The 20,797-nt window shown below is 46.8% G+C and overlaps 1 protein-coding gene across 1 annotated transcript in view; it reads left to right on the forward strand.

The window, feature by feature from the left end:
• The window catches only part of CALN1 (calneuron 1), an 87,932-nt gene extending 67,362 nt beyond the window's left edge, over positions 1 to 20,570 (forward strand). Inside the window, exons 4-5 of the mRNA XM_042879913.1 lie at positions 15,074 to 15,227; positions 20,443 to 20,570. Coding sequence (XP_042735847.1) covers positions 15,074 to 15,227; positions 20,443 to 20,570 — 282 coding nt within the window. The remainder of the gene's footprint in view (positions 1 to 15,073; positions 15,228 to 20,442) is intronic.
• Positions 20,571 to 20,797: the final 227 nt, after the last annotated feature.

Here is a 20,797-nt window from a genome sequence, read left to right on the forward strand (position 1 = left end):
CTGTCAGTAAAGCAGGACTATAACCCTCAGTGAGTCTGAGAGCTTGAGGAAGACGTGCTGGCAGGCACCCCTGTTAGCTATGAGGGATGTGCATGCGAGCCTGACAGCTTGGTCTTGGCATTTCTTAGGTAAGGAAAATAAACTTGGGCCATGGTGGAAAATAAACTTGGGCCATGGCTTTAGTATTGAATCCCCAGTAGATCTGCAAAGCAGTACTGCTAACCAGTAGATCTGCAAAGACAGCTGCAGCCTGAACATGCTGGTGCCCGGAGGCTACCAGCAAATATTTATGGTATTGCTTGGACTCCAGCTGTTCAGTGCCTGTTGTGCTCAGATTGATGCTAGCCATGATTTTGGCAATAGGTGATGCTGCACTTTCAGAGCAATGTAAGAGCATTTGTGAGAGGTGTGTCTTAAACTTGGTTATTGGATGTTAAATGGATGCAGTTAGCTGGGCGCAGGCACTGTGTCTGGAGAGGATGCTCCACATCCAGCAGGCAGCTTTTAACCTGGAAATGTGTGTTTTAAAAATAAACGAATCCCAAATGCATCCAGAAACTGAGTGGGGGTGCTCACATAGTTCATCTTCTCCGCTGCAGTGAAGTGTGGCATGTTAATAAGTGAAAACTTTCTCTCCTTTTTTCATCTCTCACCAAATCCACCTTTCACCCCTTGGTGCAGGGAACACTCCCGGAAAGGGGGCTGCACCTTGAGGCGGTCTTCACCAGACATCATTTCTCCTGGTTGCCAGCCTGTGGGCTCCTGGGGAAACTCATAGCAGTGGGGTAGTAAAGGGGGAAAGGAACCTTCTGCAGCTGTGGCAAAGCATGAACCCGGGCAAGAAAGGGACGTGACCTGCATGGCTTTTCAGAAAGGCGTTTCTGCAGTCAGAGAGGTGTCTCATCCCTAAAAACTGAGGTTTGCATTAGGGCTGACCACATAACCCTACAAAATTAATGTGCTGGGGCACACAGTGCAGCAGTGTTTGCATTCATTAAGACAAATGAGCAGAGTTCAAGATAAATCCTAGGACAAATAGAACCACTCCTCTCACACAAAGAGATGTGCTGTTGGAGCATTAAGATAGCCTAGAAGGCATCAGCAATTTCCATCTGCCTGGTGGACTTGAAGAGCCCTTTTGTCCTATGTATGGCAGGGACAAACAGAGCTGCAAGGACATTGACATGGAGGGACCCAATGAAAGGCACATGGGTAACTTTGCTTTACAAACCCCAGCCTGGTCCCTCCTGCAACCAAGAGTTACAGTATTGATTTTACTCTTTCTGTTAAGTCTGTTATCCAGTTTTTTGTTTTTGTTTTTTTTTAATTATTTTTTGCTTTTGCACAAGAAGGCACTTCTTAGCAGATGGGATGGGGCAATAATGCTGATTTTGATCCAAGGCAAACAATTAAACATTAACATTTGCAAAGAAACTAGATTTGAGAACTAATGTAACCGAGGTCCTCTCTAAACAAACAGAAGGCCCAAAGCTTGTGGTGCTGCTGGTGTCCATCACAGCAGATCCTTTCTTCAAGGGCAAAAATCAGATAAATAGATGCTGTTCCTCATGTTCCCTTCCCGGAGTAGATGTCTGCAGTCAGCTCATGAGTCAGCCTGGCAGGTCTATGTTGGAAGCAAAGACAAGCTGCATCTTTCCCTTTCACTGTTAGGCCTCCAGTTGATAAAGTTTTAATAGAATCAGGGTTTAGAAAGGAGATGGAGCTTTCATGGATCAGTAACATTTTCTATTAGACCAAATGCTGGGGGAAAAAGATACAGATCAAGGTTTTGAAGATGCAAACCCTTCTTCAGAGCCGAAGCTGATGACTCCAAGCGAAACACATGTTGGAAACAGCTTGGTTTTATTAATCTGTTTCATAATTTGATGAGAAAATGAGTTTTGGAACCTGTACAGCAGAGGAGGCTTCATTGAGGTGCAGGATGGTCATTGACACCATGGGAAAGACAGGAGATAGGGAATTACTGCCAGGAGGAGTGGTCTGATGTCAGTAGAATGCAGTGAGTGGGGAATATGGTCAGTGGGCAGTATTGGTGGTAAGTGGGTGGTTGGTCTGGATGATCTCAGAGGTCTTTTCCAACCTTCATGATTCCATGATTCTATGAATTATAATTCCTGAACCTTTCTCTTGGAAATGAAGTGCCATAGGGATGGGAGTGCACAGGGAGCAGGCAGGGGCTCTGCCCCCAGTGAGTTGGAGGTGGTTGGTGGGATTGGGTGAATTTTCAGTGTTTTCCTTTGGCTCCTGGATGGGCACCAAGAGGAAAGTCCTTACGGTGTGCGGATGATCTGTTCATGGGAGAGCTGTGCATTGTGCTTACGGAAGGGGTTGTGGGACAGGACTGGACATCGCAGTCCTTTTACACGATGCACAGGGCTGCTGCTTTTCAAGCTGTGTTATGCCCTGAATCTTTGTGTATTCCCTTGTTTCTGGTGGTTTATGGTACACCTAAAAGAAATTGATGTCACTTCTGCAAGGTAGGAAGCAGCCCTTCTTTAGTGAATCCACTAATTCTGTCAGAGATAGCCTTGATCCAAAACAAATTATCCAAATATTTCTACTTAACTGTCACCACAGTGGAAAAGGACTGTGTTTTTCTTGCTCTGTATCACTACAATGATCACTTGCTTTTTTATTTCAGTGGGTTTCTCAACGCTGATAAACAACAGCTTCATGTTGTGGTTTGACAGGGAGAGTGAGATTTTCAGAAAACTGACAGTTTTCAGTGCGCAGAGCCAAAGAGTTTAGCAAGGAGGTCAGGCCTGGTGACACACATCACCAGGACTTATGGTCTTGTTTCACCCTACTGCCTGGCAGACTTACAGAGGCTGTATCTGGTTGTAAGCCATAGGGTTACTTGTGAAGATGAACTTAAATGCAGCCGCAAAGCAGAGTACTTTTGCAAGGGGAAGCATTGGAAGAGTAACTGTTGACTGCACTGGCTTTCCATCTGCTGGCAAGGACTTTTGGGAGCAAGATTTGGATTCTGGTGACAAACTCATTAATAGGATGGTTTGGGTTGGAAGGAACACTTAAAGACCATTTAGGCCAACCCCCTGTAATAAAAGGCAGAGACGCCACTCAGCAGATAAGGCTGCCTAGGGCTGCATCCGACGTGGCCTTGAACACTTCTAGTGATGGGGCAGCTACATTTTCTCTGGGCAGCCCATTCTGGTATCTTACCATCCTCAACATGAGAAATTTCTTCCTTATATCCAATCCAATCCTACCATCTTTCAGTTTAAAACCATTGCCCCTTTGTCCTGTAGCTACACATCCTGGTAAAAAGTCTTTCTCTGTCATTCTTACAAGCCTCCGCTGTACATTGAAAGACCACAGTAGGGTCTCTCTGGAGCCTGATCTTCTCCAAAATGTTCATCTTCAGTTTGAGACATGGTGATAGTTTGCTGCCCAAGCCCTGTCCAAGGTTTTGCTGAGTCCTAGAGTGCATTTAGCACAGCAACCACACCAGCAAAATTCGTTCTTTGCCAGACTGAGGAGCTGAGCTACCAGGTGACAGTTTATTTTAGTATGAGAAGAGTCCTCAAGCAGCGCTGAGCTAAATATTTCTCTAATTCATGCATAACTTAAGTACAATTAGCAGCTTGATCGTAGAGACCTAGGTCAGGTGTGACGTGAGTGTGCTGGGACTGCGCCTTATAGATCAGAGCTCAGGGCTGGGATTTGGCTGAACCTCCTGCTCCACAAACAACAGCTCTCCAATCCCCATCAGCACCCACTGACCCACAGGGCAGACATCACTGAGGACTGTTTCAAGGATATTAGGATATTCTCTGAAAGAACGGTGATGCATCAGTACATGCTGCCCAGGGAGGTGCAGGGTTACTGTCCTTGCAGGTGTTGAGGAGCCATGGAGATGTGGCACTGAGGTCAGTGGGTATGGTGGGATGAGTTGATGGTTGGACATGATGGTCTTAGAGATCTTTTCCAACCTTAATTCCAACCTGTGATTCTGTGACTCTAATTTCTGTGACTGCACCTCACAGTTCCAGTTAATGCAGATATGGATCATGGAGGTGAGCAAGGCCAGGGTTGGAGCAAAGTCTCTGTTAACCTCCAACCCACTTGCCCAACTCCTTTCCATCTGCCAAGAGGCTGATGGTCAGAGCTACCATAAAAGACACCTGAAGTATCAAAAGGCACTGCTGTGTTGTGATACAGCATGGATAACTCTGGCGATGGAGCACTTAGACAGATGAAACCTATTAGATGCTTTATGTCCCCTGGAATATATCCTCTGCACCACCCAGGTAAATACCTAGCCCAGGCACATATGAGATGAAGATGAAGGTCAGTTTGTGAAAGGGTTTTCACTGTATTGCCAGTGAGCCCCAAAGAAGGCATCTTCTCCCAGATAACAGTGATAGGATGAGAGAGAAGGGCCTTGGATTGTGCAAGGGAGGTTCAGATTGAATATTAGGGAGAACTTCTTCTCAGGAAGAGTGGTCAGGCACTGGCACAGGCTGCCCAGGGAGGTGTTGGGGTCAGGAAAAGGGTAAATGTGGCACTGAGTGGCATGGTCTAGAGTGGTCACAGGCATGGGCTGGTGGTTGGACTAGATGACCTTATTCATCTTTCCAACCTTAATGATTCTATGGTTTTGTTGTTCTAAAAAATGAAATCTTTGATGCGGAGCTCATAGAGCTGCTACCAAAGTGCATTGTCCCTTCTCATCCCAAACCTGAGCTTATCCCTCATGCTCATACTCCATCTGCACACTGCTACACCTGTGCTAAACCGTGTTTCATGGCCATAAGAGCCCAGTCCCCGTTGCCTCCCAAGCTTTGCTGCACCTGGGAGCAGGCACCTTCAAAGATGCTCATTTTTCCCCCGTTTCGAGGTGTGAGCACTCCATGCCTCCCTCTTTGCTGCAGACCTGCTGCTCTGAGTCATGCATTAAAATTACTTTCCCGAACTTTATTTTTTCTGCCGCGACAGCTGATTTGTATTTTCTTACTTCTCTGCTCTGTCATACTGGTAGCTGGCGAGAGCTTGTAAGTGCCAAGTGAATCGCTGGAGGGGACCTCAGAATTGATCACCTTGTTTTTGCCACAGCAAGAAAATATCACATACTCTTCAGAGCAGAGTAACTCCGCAGTTACTCCCGGCTTTAATTGAACTTTCTACCTGGCGGTTCTCGGTCGAATTAATCTTGTTTCCAAACAACAGGCATTATGTGGAAGGCAAACTGTTATGTAAGAAATAATTACAAAATGCAAATCAAATAAAAGGCAAATCTGCATCCTACTGCAGCTCAACAAAGGGGAACGAGTCAGAAAACATGAAAATCAGTCACATCCTTTCTGCGCATCTGCTCGGCCTCGGGTTCCCGAGTGTGGATTTTTCATATGCTCTGCTCTCAAATTAGGAAGCTGAAATGGAGGTTTTTTTTTTTTTTTTGCTGTCTCTGGATGAATTAAATATTCACCAGGCTTTTTCAGGGCTTTAAGCTTGTCAGGAAAGATCCATGACAACCAGGAGCCAAGGGGGAGCTTCAGAGGCTCGGATGCTCTTAGCTAATGTGCGATAATGTGAGCTGTGGGCTTTGGAGGGCAGGTGGGATAGACTTGAGAACTTCAGTTCCTACAGCGTGTAAGGGAGGCTGTGAAAACAGTGGAAACCAGGTCCCTGGGCAGCCCTGCTGGGGCAGGCTGGTGTGTCTTCCTGCATTGCTGGATGTGGCGTTGGCACCAGAACTATTAATAATGTTGATGACTTACAGCATTTAAATTTTTTATTTTCACTTCTCCTTAGGAAGTGCCAGTTTGACAAATTAAATCAAACTCGTGGTTTTCTTCCAGACTTCTGAGAGTTTCTCACTGGGAGAAAAAAACTGCTTTGTTAAAATTAAATGTCTTCCAAAAGAGAACGTCCCAGCCCTGAGGTCACAGCAACTTCTAGTTTATAAATATGAGCTAAAAGGTAGCAACAACCTAAGGTGAATTATTAGAGATCAAAATGAACCCTCGATGACTGTGCTGTAGTTACCAAAATGAAATGTTTTTGCTCGCTACCTTTGGCTTCTGCTTTTCCTCCTGATATTCTCTGCTCAAGAAGCCTTTGCAGGCGATGTCATTTTGATTCAAATCACAGAAAGAAGCACTCTGCAGGATGGTAAGGTCCTGCCTGCTCTGCTCTTCTGGTTTCTGTCAGCACCAAGGCAGTGCAGTCCCCAAACTCAGCATTATGTTCCCAGTCAGAGAGATCTGTGTTTGGCTGTGTATGCCATACGTGGCACGGACAGGAGTCAGCAATGTGCTCTTGTAGAAGAGAAGCGGAGCTGTTGGAGCTCATCCTGTGGAGGGCACAAAAATGCTCCAAGAATGGAACATCTCCCTATGAGGACAGGCTGAGAGCTGAGGCTGTGCAGCCTGGAGAAGGGAAGGCTCCAGGAAGAGCTGAGAGTGGCCTTGAATATCTAAAGAGGAACTGTAAGAAAGGGGGCAGAGCCTTCAGCAGGATCTGTTGTGAAAGGACAAGGGGAAATGGTTTCAAACTAAAAGAGGGGAGATTTAGTTTGGATATAAGGAGAAAGTTTTGTACAGTAAGGGTGGTGGGGCACAGCACAGGTTATCCAGAGAGGCAATGATGCCCCATCCCTGCAGGCACCCAAGGTTGGGCTGTAGGGGCTCTGAGCACTGATGGAGCTGTAGGTGTCCCTGTGCACTGCAGAGAGTGGGACCTGATGGCCGTTAAAGGTCCCTTCCATCCCAAATGATCCCATGATTCTATGGTTTTACACAAGACATCTGCTTAACCTGAATCCGTGATGTAAGCTTAGGATGAATGTGACAGAAGCACAAAGGAGGAGCTTCCCAAATTGTACTTTTCTGAGCTGTTTTGCTGTGTGCTGTGTCTTCATCCCAGTGGCTACTGTTGATTCAATGTCGGACTGAGATTTCTTTCTGCTATGCACTGTGCAAGCTGTTCATTTATCTTTAGGGTAACTTTGCAGGAAGTGCTGCTGGTGCATCTCTCAGACATTTTTTTCTACTTATCTCTTCTTTATATGCAGCAACCATCACCTCACGGAAAACCCAACCTGCTGAGCACCATTTTAGTGCCTGCCATAGCGCAGCCCTCCCATGGTGCCTTAAAGACCAAACCCCGTTGGACAGTGCAGCCAAAGATTTGCTTATACTCTCTTCTTTCCCTACACAGCACAACTGTATGATGTCATATATTACATTGTTGTATTAGTATTGTGATATTATCAAACATTGGCACAAACACAACGTTGTTTGTTTGATATCCATCGCCTGCAGCATCAAGGATGCCTCCAGGATCCCATTGTAGCTTTGTCACCCTAGCAAAGCTCTTATGAATTCTCAGTGTCCTTCACACATTTCGGGAGCACGTCTCACTTCCTAATCCATTTCTGGCATTCTTGAAACATTCGTAACCGCTAAGTAAAATATGGGTTCCCTTTGGCTAAAGGAGACATTGGGCTGCAGGTCTACTCAGCTGGTCCATTTACCTTCCTGGGGTTTCTGCTTTCTTCTCTCTTTCAGCAGCAGTGACAGCAGCAGTGCATGAGACATGGGGAGAAGAGCAGTGGGTTGAATTCAGTCTGTTTAATGAAGCAGGCAGGACAGGTTGTTTTTGTTAGATGGTGTCTTTCCCTCACACTGGCACAGAACAAGTCCCACCCCATCCAGCTGATGGATGTCGTGAACTAATTGCAGTCTGGGGGTAGGCTGGAGGTGCTCACTCCCAAATAGGGTTCCATGGCTTTAGCCCTAATTAAAACTTATCGGTTTTCTCCTCTCAGAGGCCCTCGTAGACCTCACATCGGAGGTCAACACGCTGCAATCCATTTACTTATGCACTTTGATTGGGATCAGACTGGGAGACAGTTAGCAAGGCCAGGGAGCTGTAAAACTGGGCAAAAGAAATCGTTAGAACCTGTTAATTTGTACTTCAGTCTGAGAACATTTCCTAATTAAAAAAGAAAAAAGGAAGAAAACCACTTCTTCGTGTTTTAGTTAAACTATTTAAAGTTAATTGAATGGGTCCAGGATTAATATTCGTAGTGCGTTTTCTGCAGAGGTGTTACTGTGATTTATCCTATCAGGAGGCCAATTCCTCTTAGCCCAGTTTAATAACCATTATATCTCAGCTGCAAAGCAAAATCAGTGCAGTCACTGACCCACTCCCCTGCTTAAAACACTGCTCTAGAGGGGTGATGCCTGTGCCTAGCAGGCACCCAGCTAGCTGAGTGTTGGGATGTAGCAGAGGGAGCTGTGGCTCCAGGCTCATTTTCCTCCAGCCAGGACAGTACAAGAGGATTTCTTTGCAGAACAGCTGTCAGGAGCATCTCCCATCACCTGACAGCATCTTCGTGGGGTCGTTTCAGAAACATGGTGGTGAACCAAGTCGTGCAGGAATCCCAGATCACACAGCCAGAGAGGTTAAGGAATATTCCAGACCTACACTGGGTACAGGCAAAGCTAATGCCATCTCTACAGAGCACTGGGGAGGGACCAGGGGAGGAAACATGGCGAATACCAAGCACGCCTTGCACCCAGCCCTGCTCTGCAGGCTTGCCCTAGCAAGCACTTGCATGTGAGCTGGGATAACACGATATTTTGGGCTCAGTGAGGCAAATCAGCTTGTCAGATGTGCCATTTTGTGGAGTAGCTCTGAGACCCAAAGTGGCAGAGCAGGCACCTGAGCCACTGATAACAGCTACAGTGAGATTACAGGGAGCAGGACAGCACATGGGGAAAGCGGAAAATGGAAGAGTTTTGTTTAATGCTCTCTGAATGTCTCCTGGCATTAAGGGTGAGGAAGCAATAAGTAAAAGTAACAGTATTTAGAAAATGATGTTTGAAGCACCCTGACTGTTGGAACAGGGAGGTGAGTGGACCTCCCCATGAGAGCAGGACAGGGTGCAGGAATCCCTGGCTTCATACAGGCAGGGACTGTGCAGCTCTGCAGGAGTTCTGCATTTCCAGTGCTGTCTGTTGCCTTGTTCCAGTGGTTCAGGGGTAAGAGCTGTGTATATTGGTGCACCAGCTGGTACCAGCAGCTCTGAACTCTTAGCAGGCAGCAGTCAGCAGGATGGGGTGAGGGACCTATCACCATCCCCATCACCATCCCCTCCATCCACATCCTCCTCACATGGAGCTGAGGCACAGCCAGGAGCCAGTTAAGGTTTTGACAGCTTGGCATTTTCTCATGAGAGAAAATATCATTCAATTGTAGAAACAACAGCAGTACTCAGTTCAGTGCTGAGTTTAATGAAAAAAAATGGCCTGCATGGTGGGGATAGAGATGGGTGGGAAGCAGATGGATGAAGATGGAGATGGAGATGATGGGGATGAGGATAGGGGTAGGGATGGAGGTGGTGGGGATGGGCTTGCAGTGAGAAGGGGAAGGAGATGGTGGGGATTGATGGATTAATGGGATGGGGATGGAGATGCAGATGAATGGAAATGAGGATGAGAATGGAGATGCAGATGGAGATAGATGATTGGGATGGGGATGGAGGTTCAGCCTTGTGCTTCACACCAGGCACCTCACCTGCAGCAAGCCTCTGTGGCCTCCTCATGGCAAGTGGTTTCTTGCTTCTGGGCTGCACAGAAACAACTGCTCTTTAGCATGGTCCTGTTCTGCCTGGGCATGCAACAGCCAAACTGGTAAAAAAACACGCTGTGGCCCATACACCAAACATCTTGTAACCTGCAGGACGTGGTGCCTCTCACAGGGCGGCAAACGTCCCAGCCACACTCCTCTGTGTCCCTGCACAGCTCAGAGGGTGACTGGGGGGGGGGGGACACACAGGAGGTATTCACAGACCAGATTGGTTTGGAATGCTGCATGATTTTGAGGCAGAAACTTAAGCCAGGTGCTTGGGGTTAAGGGTGCTGTGAATGTGCTCTTAAATCTGATTTTAATTTGTCAATATATGTGCAATTCCCTGCTGACAGAGCTGCTGGGAAGAATGGAGTAATCTCCCATTAGCAGTAGCCATTGCAGTAATGAGGCTGTTACTATGGAAATTAGCTTGTTAGCCATTCCCTCTCCCCAGTCAGCGAGATGCTCAGGTGCAGCATCAGGGAAGCTGGTTATTCCTGAAAGCAAGTGGTACCCAAGGTGATAGTGACCCTAACCCCAAGGTAGGGCTGGAGGATCTGTTGAAAGCCCCCAGGTGTTGGGATGGATGCAGGGCAAGGTGGCCTGGGGCTTATCCTGCTGCCAGAGTGACAGCTCAAGCAGGGGCAGGGAATTGATTGCCAAACTGCTCTCTATCATCTTTGAAAGGTCTTGGACAATAGTCAACATCACTATAGCCTTCGAGAAGGGCAAGAAGGAGGAGCCAGGAGGATCCTTCAACTTAGGGTATAGAATTAGCCACCCTCAACTGGATGTATGTGTGGAGAAGAGCAAAATCACAGAATCATGGAATCACAGATTCATCAATCAAAATACATCCTGTGCTTTCATTGCTGCTGCTGCTACAGGACTCCCACCCCTCCTTCTGTGGGTGTGTGGGCCAGCAGCAGGGTGGGTAGAGGAAATTAGGGTTGTTCTTAAGATAGCAGTGATTTGAGGAGACACAGAAAATGGCATTTCTGCTCTAACATGAGATGCGTGTTGCAAGTTTGGAAATGGCTCTATCCTCTGTCCTGGGGGATCACGAGAGACACTGCAACATTTGGGTGGACAGCGTTCATCCTTAAGAAGCACATTCTCTTTGTTAGAAAAATAGATAAAATATATTGTGGGAAACTTGTAGCAGGAGTTGTTGGTCCAAGAGGAAACCCCCAGAGCAATGGTTTATAAGCTCAAAGCCTGTCTGGCTGAAGGAACAGCTGCACAGTATGCTGCAAGCACTCACATGCTGTGTGCATTCAGAACCAATAATATCAGAGGTATTTCTTATGGTTACAGAGACTTAAGTCTCCCAGAAACTGCAGTGGACAACTCCTGGTGCCAAACATACAAACCAGTGTAACATTCAGGGTTCTCACTGCATCACTTGGCTCATTGAGTGTCGTTAGGAACAGTTTGTTTCTATATCATTGCTTCCAGTGTATTCCGAGAGCACCAACTTAGAAGAAACATCATTGATTTCTCCTAATTATAAATCCTATAGAAAGTTTTAAGCTTGCAGCAGTCACAGTTCTTCTCAGCAGAGCCAATAAAAGTTACGAGTTGCTCCCTGGTTACTGTCATTATAACAATAAAAAGCCAGAGTAATTGAAAAGTGAATCAGGGAAACTGCCAGATTGGAGAGCAAGGATAATAGAAGAAATTACCTGGGAGTCCAAACCCGATGCACAGTGATGTCTCTGGCTGCATTGAGCTCATGCCCAGTCTGAACGAACTCCCGTGCTGATAGGTATCTAACGGAGGAAACACCTCCTGCATGCAAGTTCTGGAGCACAGAGCAAAGCAGGAGCAAGGAAATACTTGTGTCAGCAGGTCAGGCACTCAGGGCAGGAGCCAATAAGTGTTGCTGTCAGTGACCCCCATCTGAGATCATAGAATCATTAAGGTTAGAAAAGACTTCTAAGATCCCCAAGTCCAACGCCAGCCCACCCTCACTATGCCCACTGCCCACATCCCTCAGTGCCACATCTCCATGGTTCTGGAACACCTCCAGGGCTGGTGACCCCACCACCCTCCTGGGCAGCTGTGCCACTGCATCAGTGATCTTTTGGAGAAGAAGTTTTTCCTAATACATTTCCTCTTCCTAGAAGACAAGGCAGCAATGGAACAATTAATAATTTCTCCCTCTGTCAGCATCAAACTTAAAAGTAAGGACTGGAGACACAGCAACAGATGCGTATCTTCCAAGAGTAGGATTATTTCCCACTAGACAGATTAACTGGTACAGGAGGGCCTCAAACCCCACAAGTCATTAATGTTTCCACATTGTTAAGATAAGCAGATGCCCATGATTGTGTTTGTAATCTAGGTAGCCTGAAGCAAGGCAACAGATAAGCACCACAGTAAGCTATAACATCATGTTGGTAGTGATACTGCCATAAAGGGAGACCTGAAAAACCCCCTAGGGGGAAGAGAAAAGGAGTGGCATATCTCTACACCAGGGATGGTCTATCTGTTTTGCTCTCCATGTGGCCAAGATGCACCACATACAGGAGATCCCTTGTGCTCAACTGCACTGCCCATAAGAAGTCTTAGAGCACTTCCAGCAAGTCCAAAGAAGGCTCACACATACCTGCAGAAGTCCTCTAACAAGGACACAAAGAAACATGAGCTCACAGAGATGCTGCTCTGGGCCTTGAGCTCTCCCAGGCGAGCATCCATCCAGATTGGTGACAACTTCTAGAAAGACAATTCTCCAGAGAGGGATAGAAATAAATCCATAAACTACAGCAAGAAGTTTGTATTGACTTCAGAAAAGTCCAGCATGGGTTGAACAGCCCCATCCCTGGAGGTGCCCCAGTCTATGGATGGACCCTGGGCAGCCTGAGCTTGTGGGGGCACCCAGCCTACAGCAGGGGTTGGAACTGGATAGGCTTTGAGATTCTTTTCAACCCAGCCATTCTATGATTCTATGATTACACTCTGTAGAGACAGGACAGGATAACCCCAGTGCTGCAGATAAGCTGCTCCTGCTGATAGGAAGGGACAGCTAGGGCAAGTTATGGCTTTTAGCATGTGGTGGACTCGGGAATACACCAGGGCTCAAGTTCAGGCTTGAGTTCTCACAAGAGAAAAACCTTGCAGGAGAAAAAGACTGGATGGTACATGAGAAAGCATTGCTTTCCCCACAGGTACACATCCACAGCACTGCTGTGTAATCAGCATTGCAGCAACCAACCGGGAGGGCTGCAAACCCCAGGCAGCCCCATGGCACTCTGCAAACCTTTGCTAATGACAGCTCCTGACATTGCTGTCAAACAACTGCACTCACCGACCCCAATTTCCACACCATTACTTGCCAGGAGAGATGCTTTCCCTAATCACAGTTGAGAAGTATGAGGCTGTACATTTTACTTGCTCTTTTGTCATTAAAGAAAGTGAGGTATGAGGGATGAGATTTCCTCGTGCACAGCAAAGCAAGCTGGAAATCTGTGAGTGAATATGGGGGGATTTGCAATTCAGCTGTAAAGTGCAGCAAGGGGCTGCTGGTGATTGCAGTGTGCTCACTATTTATAGCTGAATGTTGAGTCCCTGAGGAGCAAGGAGAGCAGCAAAACAACCAAAACCCACCAAACCAGGGTTACAGTGACCTCAGCTGAGGCAAAAAATGGGAACTTTGCCCGCCGTGCCCCAACTCTCCACTTTTCCACAGACTTTCTGCACCAGGTTTTAAATCAGTGCATGAAATAAACAAATAGAACGGTAGGAATCAGTGCTTCTAAATGGGTAAATACATATGCATGCGTGCAACTCTGCCTGTGAACACACAGAAATACATAAACATGTCAGGGTTTGGGTTTAATCCCAGTGCACATATTTCTCTCACTTTGAGGACTAATGATTTTACTTCCGTGCAGTGAGGTGGGCAGCAGTGGTCAAGGAAGATGACCTTAGATAACGCACTGAGCAGCTCAGAGCTGATAAGATTTGTCCTGTCCTTAAAGCCCAGGAGGAAAGGAGAGGGGACTGATGATGTACCGTGCCTGCTGTGCAATCTGATCACACTCTGTTGCCATGCTCTCAATTGCAGAATTGGGCACAGGTTTGCATCGCCTTTCCTCCAGCGGAGAGTTAAGCTAGTGAGCATGCCCTCTCTTGTGTGCCATTAGCAGATATCACTACTGTGGACCTTACATGTGTGCAAAGATCCTCTGCTGCAAAGTGTTTTACATACTCTGCAGGAAAAATCTGGCTCTCAAGCTTTTATTTGGTGTGCACAGGAACAACATTTCTATGAGAGAAATGTTCTCTGCTTGTGCTGTTGACACTGGAGTTATGAGGAACACCAGGGCAGAGGGAAAATCATGGCTCATGGCAGGAAATGAGGTGGGGGTCGAACTCTGCTCATAGGAAACAGTGGTAGGACAAGAAGTGATGAGCTTTAATTGCACCAGGGGAGGTTCAGCGTGGGTATTAGGAAACATTTCTTCTCCCCATTTCTTCTCCAAAAGAATGGTGCTGCAGTGGCACAGCTGCTCAGGGAGTGATGGGGTCACCATCCCTGGAGGTGTTCAGGAAATGTGGAGGTGTGGCACTGAGAGACGTGGTTATGGGCATGGTGGGATGGGGTAGGGGTTGAACTTGGTGATCGTAGAGGTCTTTTCAAACTTTAAGATACTATGATGTTATGATAAGAGTGATGGGAATTTCTAAGGGATTTAGTCTGCTGGGATGGCCAGGGCTGAGGGTGGACTGCTCTGTCTCTACAGCTCTCCTAACAATAAGTAAGCAGGCAAGAGCTCTAGCAATGTCCGTTTGAAATACTCACACTACTAGTGCCCAGTGAACCCCAAAGAGCAAAATTTGCAAAGTTGTATCGAGGTGTTAAGACAGGGATCTCTTGGAAAGAGTCCAGTGAAGGGCCACAAAGATGGTGAAGGGCCTGGAGCATCTCTGCTATGAAGAAAGGCTGAGTGAACTGGGTCTGTTCAGCCTTGAGAAAAGGAGACTGAGAGGGGACCTGATCCAGGTCTATAAATATCTAAGGTGTGGGGGGCAGAATGGCGAGGCCGGACTCTTTTCAGTGGTGAGTGGAGACAGGACAAGGGGAAACAGCCGGAAACTGCAGCACAGGAAGTTCTGCACCAATGTGCACAAGAACTTCTTTACAGTGAGGTGACGGAGCACTGGAACAGGCTGCCCAGGGAGGTAGTGGAGTCTCCTTCTCTGGAGATGTTCAAGACCTGCCTGGATGCCGACCTGTGTGACCTGGTGTAGGGAACCTGCTTTGGCAGGGGGGTTGGACTCGATGATCTCTGGAGGTCCCTTCCAACCCCTACAATTCTGTGATTCTGTTGAAATGAGGTTGGAAAAAAACCCACGAGTGAGGAACAGGGATGTGCCCACGTACCTGCTTTCATCCCAGTACCGTGCTGCTCCTGCTGCCCTGCCTAACACAGTCCTCTCCCTGCAGTTCGACATGCAGAGGATAACACTAGAAGAGCTGAAGCACATCCTGTACCATGCCTTCCGGGACCACCTAACGATGAAGGACATCGAGAACATCATTATCAACGAGGAGGAGAGTTTAAATGAAAACTCCGGCAATTGCCAAACAGAGTTTGAAGGTGAGGATGTTTCTGTACAGTTCTCTTCCCGTTTCCTTTGTAAAACTCAGGCTGATGCTGGATGTACCACAGAGTTAGCGTGGAGCAAAACCTTTTGTTTCCCTGTAGTTCCTTGGACTGTGTTCAACTCAGCTTTGTCATTAGATGGCTTGCATGGCTACAAGGCGGCAGTTGGGCTGAGCTTCACTTTGGAGCAATCAGGAAAGTGAGACCCATGGCTCAGCTCTAGTGCCTTACAGGAAATGAAAAGGGGTATTTGTGTCAAACATAGCCAACTTTGTCTTTTATTGCCCAGTGTAAGAACATAGCAGACAATTTCACCTACAAAGCTTAAGTCTGTATTTATTCGCAGTGCAGAAATCTATTGATTCCTGGCAAATCTGTGAGCTGCTGGTCAGCAGTGGAGCAGCACCACTGGATGAGCTCCAGGCTGAGATATGGGAAAGGAAACGTTTTGCTTTGCAGCTGTTGCTCGGTGCAGCACACACTCAGCAGTGCCCCAAGACCGCTGTGTAAGTGATCAGCAATGGAGATGGGATGCAGCCCAAACTTTTACAGTGCACTATGCACTTTGAATGGAGTTACCACTGCTAAGAACATTTACTAAGATGGAAAATTTACTTAAGGAAACCACTTTAAGATGCCGCAGGAGAAGGATTTTCTTTGCCAGAGGAACTCATGGTGCTTCTAAACATTGCTGGCTGCAACAACCAAATAGACAAATCATTTCGAGTACAGAAAAGTCCAGGGAGATACCTATGGAGGAACTCAGGGTTTGAGTTCATCACCTGCTGCTTTCCCACTCCTGGGGCCTCTGAAGGGGCATCAGGCAGAGGTGCTGGAGCATCTTACAATAAAGTAAAGTGCAAAACTTAGCCTGGCTAATTAATGGGATTCAAACACTGTATACAGCACACTCATCCGCTGCTAAATACTGATGAAAAAAATGCAGAAGATTATGGCTGAATATTAAGAAGCTTGCAGGAGGGAGGCAAGCAGCAACAGTCTTCAAACCAAGCCAAGCAAGCAGCAGGGAAGAAGGGATGCTTCTATCCATGGATGGAGCTGTTGGAGCTGTACCCCAGCTGTCACTGCTACATCAGCACTGGGGAGAACCACCCCAGACACAAAACCATGGGTCTGAAAACTTCAGTGCTCAGCTTCTCATTTTGGAAGTCCCAGCTTCCAAAAGTACAGCAAGAACAGCTTTTCTCGTGGGATGTTGGCATGGCTGGTGCTAGGAAGAACCTAGAAGCAAAACAGACCCTTTTTTAGATGTTGTTGGAAATGCACACGAGTGCACAAACCCACCAGAGAATTAAAGATCAGCTCAGCACTGTCAACCAAGACACTAAGTTGTGCTGCAGGTCCCAGAGGAAGGGGATGGTTCTGGTCTGCAGCAGCTCTGACAGGAGCATTTCTCCTAGGGAAGGCAGGCTGAGAGCAAGAGATGTCCTGCAGCCCTTGGCTGTGGACATGCCATTACCTGAAGGATCTCCTTGTGCTGAAGGAGACCAAAGCATTCCCATTTCCCACACACTGAGTTCCCTGAAGGGCTCAGAATGACAAGGCCTCTGCTGGCACTAAGGGAGAGCTGTTGTGAAGCATGTTGGACAGCATCTCAGCCTGGCTTTAAGTGTCTCCATGTAGGTTAGTTGCTCTTTGCCCATTTGTTAATTAGCAGAGTGAAGGAGATGCTTTTGAGTACAACCCCTCTAATTTATTTGAAGCACTGCATTGGAATGAGGTGAGCAGCACTGTAAAAAGCAACTGCTTCTTTTAACTATAAAGGTAGCCTAAAGAGACTTAACTAGAGATTTACATCTATATTTAATGTACGTTTCATCCACCCCATTAAAGTGGCTTTAATTATGGGTAGGAATGAAGCCAAGATGAGCCCTGGTGATTTTCACTGAGGCTGGGGAGGACAGGTACCTTCAGTTCCTTTCTGCAACAGGAGCTCTGCACCCACCATCACCACTGGGTGTGTTGTTGCCACCAAAACAGAGCCCTGAGACCCTTCTCCATTCTGCACACCTGAGATCAGCCAGCTCTGCCTAGCTGATAAATGGATAGAGCATAGAAATATCTGAAGAGCCCCACCAATCTGAAAGCACTGAAGCCAGTCAAGTGCCAAGCAGCACTGCACAGGTACTTCTGCCATCAGCAGAAATGCACATTTCTCTCTTTCTCCTAACCTGACCATTTTGGCTTCTTGTCATAATAAGGCCTTCAAAAAAAAGATTTATAATATTCATTGTAGATCAACACAGATAATGTGCACTATTTCTCTCTCTCATACTCACATGCAGCCACACACACTGTAAATGAAGTATAAAACTCATATTATGGATTTTGTTCAGCTTGCTCTGAACATGAGAGTCATTTGCAAGATGTCAGCTCTAGGCTCACATTACAACTTGTCCTCTTACACGTTTCCAGGGAGTTTTGTTAGCCTTCTACTTGATGAAGAGCAAGGCAGTGAAAATGCCCAGCTCCCAGTACCAGCAACTCATACCAGCCCTGACAATGAAGAACACAACCAGAAGGGAGGTGCAGTTATATTTTCTGCTTTTCTCACTATTTATGTTAATGCTTAGGGCAAGAGAGCAAGGCTGAGAGCCAAGAAGACTGCATGTTTTAATGGGAAGAGATACAAGGAAAGGACAACTGTTTGGAGTGACATTGCACTAACAAAAATTTGTAGCACAAAAATTGTCTGTCTGGCAGTTCTCTTTATCAAAATGCTCGTGACATTGAGCTAAAGGTAAATGGGTGCTGGATGGTTACAGTGATGTGGCCTGAGTGCCTTTTTCTGCAGGTTCTCAGTGCTCTCCCTTGAGCATCCCAAGACCACTGTGGGCATCGTGACCAGTCTGGCAGTCAGACCCAATGATCCAATGTGCTCCAAAACAGGCTGGACGTGTTGAGCCTGTATCTTCTGGAGGAATTGCAGCCATGGCAGTGTGTATCTGCCACCCCTTGACAAAGTCTTGCCAGCCAGCACGTTGGGAAGATGAAGGATGAGCCTCAGTGTGCTTCTTTAGATTTCCTTTATGTTGGGAATTGCTAGGAGTTGCTTTCCCTGCTAGGAACAGGCTTGTACATCTCAGGAGGAGGCTCTGGCTCTGACCATGTTCAAGGAACCAGCTGAATTCCAAGCTTCTGCACGTCCCATGGGCAGTAAAAACTCCTATTGGCAAGCGGATGGACGTTAGGAAAAAGTTCTCTGAAAGAGTGGCCAGGCACTGACACAGGCTGCCCAGGGATGTGGTGGAGTCACTGCCCTGGAAGTGCACGGAGATGTGGCACCAGGGGATGTGGGTCAGTGGGCAATATTGGTGTTAGATGGATGGTTGAACCAGATGATCTTAGAGGTCTTTTCCAACCTTAATGATTCTATGATTCTGTGAAAATGCAATGCAGATCAAGTCTGCCTGTGTCAGGCCTGTGACAATGCCCTCTCTGGAAGCCAGTAGGAAAAAGAACAGAAAGCGGAGGTGAATTTGGAGAAATGAGGTAATTGAGGGAAAAAGTCATAAGTTGCAGGGAGGGCAAAAAGGTTTTCATATTTAAGAAGATGATTCACAGACTGATCCCAGAGCTGCACATGACTGTGTTCACAATGAAGAAAGTCAGCAACTTCAGCTTCTTAGTTGGTGAAGAACAGTACCGATTACTTACCTGGATCCTGCTGCCTTAAATCACTATTTTTACTTGTCAGAAGACTGAAAAAATGGTTTGCTTCAGAAACATTCCTGCAAGAATCACTGGATGTGCTTTACTTCTTTCCTTTGGGAGGAAAGATGACACCAGAGAAAGTCTTGGCCAGTCTTCAGCTGCTCTCCTATCCATGGTAATAGGCAACAGAGCCCAGCGCTGAACAGCAGCACTGATCACAGTGGCTTATGTCACCATTCTGCCTGGCTGGGAGAGTTTTTCAAAGTGCAGAAATAACAAAAATTAAAAAGGAATAACCAAGGCTGTTATTTAACAGGATGCTCAGAGCGCTGGGGCATCGTGCACATTGCCACCATGTTGATCCTGTGTGTAATATAAGAGCAAACAGAGGAGTGAGGGGTTAGAGCTGTGCAAGCAGAAAGCTGTAATTTAGGAGAGGTGATGAGCAGGGTATAGCAAGTCCCAGCACTGCCCGTACTGGCAGGGCATCATCTGCATGAGGATTCTCTGCCTTTCTGAATTCACCTTTCAGAAACTCCAGAGCCTTTTCAGACGCTGATTTTTGTGGTGCCCCAGTATTGCTCTGGTATTCTGACAGGGGATTGATCATGCCATGCACGTAAAGGAAGAGAATGGATAACAAGTTTTCTGTTTTCTCAGATCACAAAGTGTATCCTTCTGCTGATCTCAAAAACATAATTAAATAAAATATGTCAAATGCTAAAAATCCTAGCTCTGACTGCATTTTAACTGCTGTAAATTACCCTCACCTCCTTTGACAACTGTTCTGCAGGCATTCGTTTCAAAGGGTTCTTAATAAGTCTGATTTTGCTTAGGCACTGAAAACCTAAAAACAGTTAAAAAAAAAAAGACTAATGTACTATGTATATTCATGGGAGTGATCACAGTGGATTTTTTGAGTGTTGTTGGGAGCACATCTTGAATCTCTACTCACTCCCAGTTGACCTATAAGCGGAAAAACCTAAGGGGATTTGCAAGGGCCAGTATTTCTGATAAAATGAACGCATAGAAAACTTAATAAGGAGCTTAGAAGGAACTACTCAGATCAAACTGAAACACTTAAATTTTCAAGCATCTGGAGGGTTTTAAAGCCAATGTGTGTGAGAAGGGGCTTCCTGCAGTATGAGAGGGTGGTCTGGTAGGAAAACTTGTTTGGAAGTAGTCATAGAATCATAGAATCATAGAATGGCCTGGGTTGAAAAGGACCTCAAAGATCATCAAAGTTTCAACCCCTCTGCTATGTGCAGGGTCACCAACCACCAGACCAGGCTGCCCAGAGGTAAGGTTCATTGTTTGGAGTTGTCCCCAAAGTACTCACCCTCTAATGGTCTCCACTGGTCTTCAAGGAGAGGTAGGACTTGGCCAGCATAGGGTGTGCTCCCTTCCCAGGGTAGGTTCAAGGTGTGGGCAGGGCTGTGTGCACGTAGAGTTAAGAAGAATTTCTGAGCTCAGCTGCTCCTGGCAGAGAAGTTTCTTTGTCCAAGTAGCTCAACCTTCCCTTGTCTTTCTGCAGTGCACGCCCAGAAGCAGAACAGACAGACCTGCGTCCGGAAGAGCCTTATCTGCGCATTTGCCATGGCCTTTATTATAAGCGTGATGCTGATTGCGGCCAACCAGATCCTGCGGAGCGGCATGGAGTAGCCTCTCACCATGACACTGTGACCCAAACTGACCATGCATGCGCATGCCACCGGGTGAGCTTCCCCCGAACCGACTCTCACACGGCAAAGAGACAGAGACGGGCAGATAACGCACCATTCGACAAGGAGCCTGGGGCCAGCAGCGTAACGTGTCTTGTGAATCAACCACATCCTTTTGGCAGGGACATAAAAGGGCTGTCTTAACGCTTTAAAGGTTTTTGTTTCCTA

This window comes from Lagopus leucura, unplaced genomic scaffold (assembly GCF_019238085.1).
Source record: "Lagopus leucura isolate 7727_CA_CO unplaced genomic scaffold, USGS_WTPT01 Super-Scaffold_100024, whole genome shotgun sequence".
Classification (NCBI taxonomy): domain Eukaryota; kingdom Metazoa; phylum Chordata; class Aves; order Galliformes; family Phasianidae; genus Lagopus; species Lagopus leucura.